The sequence below is a fragment of the Scyliorhinus canicula genome, chromosome 6 (genome assembly GCF_902713615.1).
Source record: "Scyliorhinus canicula chromosome 6, sScyCan1.1, whole genome shotgun sequence".
Taxonomy (NCBI): Eukaryota; Metazoa; Chordata; class Chondrichthyes; order Carcharhiniformes; family Scyliorhinidae; genus Scyliorhinus; species Scyliorhinus canicula.
Window position 1 is genome coordinate 139,018,652 of NC_052151.1, and position 9,150 is coordinate 139,027,801.

A 9,150-nucleotide genomic window follows, 5' to 3' on the forward strand; every position below is an offset into this window, starting at 1 on the left:
TCCCCAATGACAAGTGCTCTGTTCCTCTTCTCCCTTCCCTACTGAGCAACAGGGACAGACTCTGTGCCAGAGACCAATGGTGCCCCATTGCTTACCCCTGGTAAGTCGTCCCCCACGACAGGATCCAAAACGGTATACTTGTTATTGAGGGGAACTACCACAGGGGATCCCTGCACTGCCTGCCAGTTCCCTCTCCCTCCCCTGACGGTAACCCATCTACCTTCTTCTTTTACCTGAGGTGTGACTACCTCCCTATAACTCCTCTCAATAACCCCCACTGCCTCCCGAATGATCCGAAGTTCATCCAGCTCCAGGTCCCTAACACGGTTCTCGAGGAGCTGGAGTTGGGCGCACTTCCTGCAGATGTAGCCAGCAGGGACACTCGAGGTGACCCTTTCCTCCCACATTCTGCAGGAGGAACATTCAACTGTCCTAACCTCCATTCCCACTGAACTAACTTCCCAACTACTGAAAAAAAACTTGTTAGTTTAGCAATCCGACGGACAGAACTTTTTTTTTGGTTAGAGGAGGAGGATGGGTGGGAGACACTACGTAAGTACAGTCAATGAGAAATCCTGTTGACAACGGCAGGACCAGAAAATCCCGCTTGCAAGCTGCCTTTGCCACCAACAAACACGCGATGGGTTAGTCAGTAAATCCCACCCTATATGTTCTTTCAGTTTAATACTATCCTTAACTTCCTTGGTTAACCATGGTTGATTTATCCCCTTCCAAGAATCGTTCTTCTTCATTGGGATATATCTTTGTTGTGAGTCATGAACTATTTTCTGAAAAATCTGACATTGGTGTTCAACCGTTTTTCCCTGCTAAACTCCTCTCCCAGTCCACTCCAACCAACTCTGCCCTCATTCCTTCCTAATTATCCTTATTTAAGTGCAGCACAGTTGTATCTGACCGAAGTTTCTCACTCTCACATTGAATGATAAATTCTGTTGTGTTATGGTCACTGCTTCCAAGGGGACCTTTTACTCTGAGATTGTTTATTAAACCTGCCTCAATACCAAATCCAAAATAGCCTGACCCTGGTTGGACCCACATCATATTGTTCTAGGAAACTGTCCTGAATATACTCTATGAATTCTTCTCATGGCGACCTCTACCAATTTTATTTTCCCAAACTACATGAAGATTGAAGTCCCTCACAATTAAAGTACTGCCTTTTTTACATGCCTTTATGATGTCTTGATTTATTTTCTGTCCAATAGTATAGCTATTGTTTGGGGCCTTCAGACTACTCCCATCAGTTTCTTCTTCCCTTGTAATTTATTACCACCCCCCATATGGATTCTACATCTTCCGATCCAAGGTCACTTCTTACTGTTGTACTTATTCCATCACGTACACACAAAGCTACCCCACCACCACAGTCACATACCCTTTAATATTTAATTCCCAACAGTTGAGATTTGTTTGTGATTGTAGTTCGGGCGCTGTTTTTGGCAAAGTTTCTAAGTTCTGTAATTATATCCCGCATATATAAAACTGATAAATTGCCTTCCCTATGGGTGGGGGAATGTGAAATAAGTCACATTTTAATGAGATGTGCTTTGAAAATATTTGCATTATGTAAATCACTAATGACAACCCTACATTTTTTTGCACAATTAAACTTTTAAAAATGTAGATGCCCATTGGGTCCTCAGTTGTGCCATTCCAAATATACATTATAATAACCTTTATTGTCACAAATAGGCTTACATTAATTGCCAGCTTTTCTTTTGAGACCATTAACCTGGTTAAAAAAGCTGGATTCATCTTTTCCTTAAAATAGTAGAGATTGGCAGCCTTATTTTGACATAACCACAATCAGATGTATTTTGAGTAAAATTGAGTCAAAGGTGAGAATGCCAAATCAACTAGGCCAGCATCTAACTGGTTTAAATGTTCTCCGTTTCTTTGACTGTATACCTAATTAATAATTGTTCCAAGCATTTAACAACTTTTTGAATAAAGATTTGTTTCTCATTTGTTTTACTTTTAAGTTTGTGTTTATGTCATCTTGTCATTTTTTACGGACTTGGCTAACCCACCTTAAAAAAAACTAGTCTGGCTCCACCTCATCTGCAGTACTCGTGTGCACATTAAAGCAAATAACAGCCATCTTGAATGGCACAAATACTTTATTCTGTTCAAATTCTTATACATCTACTGTTTCAAAATTATTTTGGCGGTGAAAGCGTTGAACCTGAAATATAGAATAATAGTTTTCAGCAGAGATTTATTAAAAAAGAAAATGACCTTAACCTGGGATATCTAAAGTTGTGTGATGTGTATTCATGGGTAATTATTTTATTTATATCATTGCACCATTCAGAAGTTTAGGCTATCAACTGGCTGTGTAAAGCAAGCTTGTTGTAAAGTTTCCTGTTTCCCAAAATAATTTTGGCTTCAGTAATTGAACAGCATTTTATATTGCCTAAGGTGTGAATCCTAATTTAGTGAAAGTTCAAGACATCCTATCGTTTTTGTCTTTATGTCCATCATGGTTTCAAAGAGGATTTTGTGGTATTTGCAGGAATGCTGCAGAATGGAAAGAAGTTTGATTCCTCCAGAGACAGAAACAAGCCTTTCAAGTTCGTAATTGGCAGACAGGAAGTAATTAAAGGCTGGGAAGAAGGCATGGCACAGGTATTTATTGTATGGTTATATATTTAAAGATATATATTTCACCAAATGCTTTTAAAAGACACATTATGGAATGTTATATTAGGTACAGCTGATAACATTATGATACAATAAGGTATTTTTATTGAGGGTTTTTAAGCTATACAAGACAAAGGCAATTGTGAACATACATTGGAAGATAACAGGAGTAAAATAATAAAGTAATAATAATACACAGTAAAGAAAAAATAGAAAAGGAAGAATTGTATGTCCATTGTTGTATTTAGCTATTTGCATCGGTTGCGGCTTCTTTTTTTGCGCTCGCCAGTGGATGTTTATTCCTGACTGGGTCACTCATTTTCCTCCACCTCTGTCCCTGCCTTTCTTCCTGACCCCCCTTCCTCTTCTGGTCGTCTGCTGTGCCCTCTTTCCTCTTCAGCTTCTGTTGTCTGTTGTGATTGGCGTGACAACGTGTATTTGTTTTTTGCTTCAGGATCCTGGTTGGGTTTTAAATTTCATTGTTCCTTCCCCACCCTCCCATTACTCCTTTCATTGGCATACGTTATTGTGTTGTGCCTTTCAGTTCCCTCTAGTTTACTGGCTGTTGGCTGCAAACAGGTCTTGGACCAGCTGAGGGAATGACCTCCACATTTTGTGAAAGCCTTCTTCCGATCACCGGATGGCAAATTTGATTTTCTTCATCTGGAGAAATTCTGATAGGTCGGACAGCCAGTCCGCAGCTTTGGGTAGTGCTGCTGATCGCCAGCCGAGCAGGATTCTCCAGCCGGCGATTAGGGAGGCAAATGTAAGGCATTAGCTGTCTTCCCCATGAAGAGATCTGGCTGTTATGATACCCTGAAGACTGCCACTCTTGAGCAAGGCTCCACCCTCATCTCCACCACCTTGGACATTGCCTCAAAGAAGGCTGTCCAAAACCCAACAAGTCTAGGGTAAGACCAGAAAATGTGGGCATGGTTGGCCTGGCCTCCTTGGCACCGATCGCATTTGTCTTCCACCTCTGGGAAAAACCTGCTCATTTGGGTTCTGGTTAAGTGACCTCTGTATCACTTTCAACTGCATTAGGCTTAGCTTTGCACAAGTGGAGATGGAGTTGACCCGATGTAATGCTTTGCTCCTTCCACTTTTTTCTTGTCTCGTTCAGCTGTGTGTTAGCCCTCCCCAGTAGTCATCCACATATGTCACCACAGTTCCCCTTCCCTAAGATGTCCACGTCTAATAGGTCCTCTAACAACAACTGTTGCAGTGGTCATGGGTATGTCCTCGTTTCCCTATGCAGGATGTTTTTGAGCTGCATGTATCTAGTTCGTTTCCCCCATCAGCTGGAATTTCTCTGTTAGTTCCTCGAGTGTTGTCAGTCTGTTGTCTGTGTAGAAGTCCCTAACTGTCAGCATCCCTCCATCCTGTCTCCACCTTTTGAAAGTGCCGTCCATTGTCGCGAGCATGAATCTGTGGTTATTGCAGATGGAGCCTTAACGGACATTTCAGTTAGCCCAAAATGTTGTCGCAGTTGGTTCCACAATTGTAGTGTTGCTATCACCACTGGGCCTGTTGAGTATTTGTTGGTGAGGATGGGCGTGCTGCCGTGGTTAGGGCCTGGAGGGAGGTCCCCCTGCAGGAGCCATACTCCATAAGTACCCAGTTGGCTACTGGCTCTTTTATCCGCCCCTTTACCCTCTCTGCGATTGCTGCCGAGTAGTAATATTGCAGATTTGAGAGGCCTAGGCCTCCCATGGATCCCTTCTGGTCATCCGGCATGCCCACTTTCCTCTTCAGCTCCTATTTTCTGTTCTTGTGTGATTGGCGTGACGCCATGTATTTTGTTTTTGCTTGCTGATGATGGTTGGGTTCGATGTTTCATTGTTCCCTCCATCTACTCCTTTCGTTGGCATACGTACTCAACAAGCCCATTGGTAAATTCGGTAAATTAAAGCAAATTTTAAAAAATCAATTATGCCATTTGTGTGATACAAGTTCAACTTCACATGGCAACAGTTATGATTATGTATATTGCTAGCTATCAAATAATAGTCTTAAACATAAACATCTCATTTAAGGGAACAGTTGGGGGCAGCGCATTGACACAGTGGTTAGCACTGCTGTTTCACGGTGCCGAGGACCCGGGTTCGATTCTAACCCTGGGTCACTGTCTATGTGGAATTTACACATTTTCCCCGTGTCTGTGTGGGTACCCTCAAAACCCAAAAAGATGTGCAGGTTAGGTGAATTGGCCATGCTAAATGTGGGCGGCACGGTAGCACAGTGGTTAGTACTGTTGCGTCACAGCTCCAGGGTCCCAAGTTCGTTTCCCGTCTTGTGTTACTGTCTGTGCGGAGTCTGCATTTTCTCCCGTGTCTAACATGGGTTTCCTCTGGGTGCTCCAGTTTCTTCCCACAAGTCCCGAAAGATGTGCTGTTCGGTAATTTGGACATTAGGGGCTTTTCACAGTAACGTCATTATGTTAATGTAAGCCGACTTGTGACAATGAAGATTATTATTATAAATTGCCTCTCAATAGGGGAAAAAAATTGGATACTCTAAATTTATTTTTAAAACATTTAATGGCGCAGTGAGGCCAAGTGTGTAGTCAGAAGGTTTACTAGTCAAAGGGGCTTTTTGTGAGTGACCAGCACAGTTAAAAGTGTGGTTTGATCTTGTTCTTTCAGAGGATGATGAAATAGTAGATGCAGTTTTCTGTGGGCAATAAAAGTGTTGACGGTACGGAATAATGAACTGAAAAATTAAATGTCAAGGTGTCTAACTTTAGTAGCTGTACAGTGCAATGACAGAATCAAATTTTCTATTTCTGTGGAAAATGTGTTACTATATTTTACCATTAATATAAAGTAGAAGGAAAACATTTTATTTAAAATGAATGGAAACTAATACAATCATAACCAAAAAGTGAATTTTTTTCCAATAACAGATGAGTTTGGGGCAAAGGGCAAAACTGACCTGTACCCCTGACATGGCATATGGTGCAACAGGCCATCCCGGAGTCATCCCAGCCAATGCCACCCTTATCTTTGATGTAGAGCTGCTGAAGTTGGAGTGATGAAGTCCTTAATTCAAATTTGGTTGCAAGGTACAGAAGCTTGCTTAAGATCACTGCAATTTTTTATTGTTAAGAGTTGTCTTTGAAAGATTTCATCTGAAACTTCTAAGGAGTTATAATCTCAATCCAGCATCAGAATACTTCAATACTTTAAATGTTGATTGTACAATATTCAGCACTATTCAAGATTCCTCAGATACTGAAGAAACCCATGTCGAAAAGTAGCAAGATCTGGACGATATCCAGGCTTGGGCTAACAAATAGCAAGTAACATTGCTGCCATAAGTGCCAGGCAATGACCATCAACAAGAGAGAATCTATCCATCAGACCATACATTCAATGGCATTACCATTGCTCAATCTCTCACCATCAACATCCTGTGGGTTATCATTGACAGAAACTGAACTGTAACAGCTGTATAAATACTGTGGCTACAAGAGCAGGTCAATGACTGGGAAACCTGCAGCGAGAAATTCAACTCCTTAACTCCTGACTGCTTGAAGCCTGTTTACCAACTACAAGGCACTTGCCTGGATGAGTGCAGTTCCAAGAAGCTTGATAACCATCCAGCACAAAGCAGCCCACTTGATTGACATCTCATCCACAAACATTCATTCCATTCACCACTGACGAGAACAGTGGCAGCCGTGTGCACCATCTACAAGATGTACTGCAGGAACTCGCCAATCCTCCTTAGACAGCATCTTCCAAACCCATGTTCGCTACCATCTAGAAAGACAGGAAGCATCACTAACTAGAGGTTCCCCTCTAAGCCACACACCATTGTGACTTGGAACTGTTCCTTCACTGTTGCTGGGTCAAAATCCTGGAACTCCCTCCCTAACAGCTCTGTGGGTGTAGCTACGCTCATGGACGTCAGCGGTTCAAGAAGGCAGCTCACCACCATCTTATCGAGGGCAATTATCATGGGCATTAATTGCTGGCCTGGTCAGCAATGTCCCCGTCCCGTGAATGAACTTTAAAACATATTCTGAGGCAAAAACTTAAAGGATAGGATCATTGTGACAAAGCACAGATTTAGTACAAGTGCCAGTAAGCATTTAAACCAAGACTAATCAAAAGCTACGATAACTTGCTAGGAAGAACACTGGTAGTTAGGGTATTGGATTTGTTTATGCTGCAGTTAGCTTCTTTAATGGGAAAGGATTAAGATTGGTACTTTGGGAGGAAGAGGTCAAGTAGGCTGAAGAGTCAACTTCATCTGAACCTGGCTTGGGAACTAAGGTAATTTTGATGTTGTAATTAATTTCATGGCCCTCAAAGATACCATTAGAGCTATCGGTGGATCCCATATGCTTAAAGTTTCCTATTTTTCGCTTTTTTTCCTTATCTTGAGTAACAGCAGCTGCTCGGGATAGAATACGCCTCATGGATGAAATCCTATTACATCATTTCTGTGATAAAACATGCACTATTAGCCTGCTGAATTTCTGCAAAAAATTAGTGCATTGTTTGAAAGAGGATCTTGCCTAGATCAAAGTTTCATTGTAGTAATACAGAACCAGAACAAAGTTTCACGATAAGTGTAAAATGTACAATTTGTGCACAATGATTCACACCTATTGGTTTGGGTAAAAATGTTGGTACAAATCTGTTCTTGCCCTTTAGGCAAGCAATATTATAGACTCGTAAAATAAATGAGTAAAGTGTAATGAATACTTTGCTCTATTACTTATTAATGTCCCAATAAATTCAATCCACGTCGACTGTTGACCATTGTGAGCATATTTGGTGAGGCTAAAAATGCACACTAAAGCCTCAAACTAATGAGGAATTTAATACTGGCCTGTAGTTCATTCTTTAATCTGTTGTCTTAATTAATAGCTACATTACTTCCCCTGTCCACTTTCATTGTGCATCATACTGAGATGATGGTCATTGCTGGCCTACTCTCCCATGCAATCATGGATATTTGGCTTCATTAGCAAAAGAGAACACTTGGCACATTTCATTGAGGATTTGGAGTTTACAGGAAAAGCTTTTGGAGGAAAAAAATTGCACGTTCTGATTAATGAGCACATAAAATCCCTGATTTTTTTCAGGTGGAAGTGCATAGGCACTAGATAGCATGCTATTCGATCTTGGTTGCTCATTTAACCAATTGTTTATCTGTTAGATAGCAATGATTCCACTTTGAATGAAACATTGGTATCCTGATGCTAAAAATCTTGTTTTTAAAAAAAAGAACAGGAGTTCATTGATATGTAATTAAATTGTAATTTTATTTTTCTCTTTTTAAAGGGATGACATAGGGAGTCCTGGGTTTCAATACAGTGGAATAGATCTTCAGTGGCTCACAGAAGCCAGTTAGAAGACCTTTTGTGATATTGATTTTTTAAAAAAACAATCCTACCTAGCTACCTACATCCTGTTTATTTTGCTCTTGATACTTGGAATTGTTAGTTTTGACTACCAGTGTTGTTAATTTGTATATCCTGTGCTAATAGGATTCATATTTCATTCTTTTTCATTTCTGGTCTGTTTTGATTGCATGCAATATTTAATGAATTTAAATAATTTCTCAGATCATTTGATAAAGTTAACCTGACTGGGGTCCTAATTTTTAAATAGCAAAGACCTTAAAGGCATACAAAGATTTTATGGAATTGAAATAAATGGGCTTTCATAAGAAACTGCAGGACGTGTATTTGCCAGTCTTACACTGAAGCAAGAACTGATGTAAAACTTAATTGCTTGTTGAAATAAAAAATAAGTTCACCTTTTAAAAAAAAAAAAAAAAATAGTCCCAGCTAATTGTATGGTTTTCTTTTTTATCTGTTGGGTCTGTTATCGTTATTACTGATTTAAATCTTGAATTCTGGCAAAACTCCATGAGCTGTCAGCTTTGTGATGCACAACCACCTCAGGACAAAACAGAAATATGTAGCATTTCAAACTGATTCTGAAAAACTCAAATAATCAAGTACACCACTATCAACCAGATCTGGGTAAGTTTAAACGTGCGAGAAACATACGGCCCAGAATCTTGCGCTTTAGTGTATTGTGTGTTCTCATTTAGGCAGTTGACTGGAATGCCATGTGATACTGATGTATCACACTGTGACGAGTCTGAAATGCAGGCAAAGACTTGCTCTACTTCGTATAAGCAAAGTTTATAGTAGGACCTGTATCTCTGGAAACCAGAGCAATTGATACCCTCAACCAATTCACTCTCCTGACCCAAGGGAATTGCATGGTAACACATCGGAAGGTGGAGAGGAACACGAGAAGTGGGGAAACAAATGTTACTTAAGGTAGTTTGTATCACTTTGCAGTTTTACATGTTTTAAATTATGTTACAGATAAACAATAACTGGATTATACTTCTAATATTTCAAAGCATGTAAATAATGAAAATGATTAACAATTTCAGCAGTTTGGTGTTTGCAAAATATGTTTTAAATGTGATAATGAGTGAATTATTTTGAAA

General features: G+C 40.2%; 1 protein-coding gene across 1 annotated transcript in view; it reads left to right on the top strand.

Annotated features, from left to right (window-relative positions):
* Positions 1 to 8,469, top strand: part of fkbp1b (FKBP prolyl isomerase 1B) — a 60,367-nt gene extending 51,898 nt beyond the window's left edge. Inside the window, exons 3-5 of the mRNA XM_038800203.1 lie at positions 2,537 to 2,649; positions 5,570 to 5,728; positions 7,962 to 8,469. Coding sequence (XP_038656131.1) covers positions 2,537 to 2,649; positions 5,570 to 5,698 — 242 coding nt within the window. The 3' untranslated portion in view covers positions 5,699 to 5,728; positions 7,962 to 8,469. The remainder of the gene's footprint in view (positions 1 to 2,536; positions 2,650 to 5,569; positions 5,729 to 7,961) is intronic.
* The last annotated feature ends 681 nt before the right edge of the window (positions 8,470 to 9,150 follow it).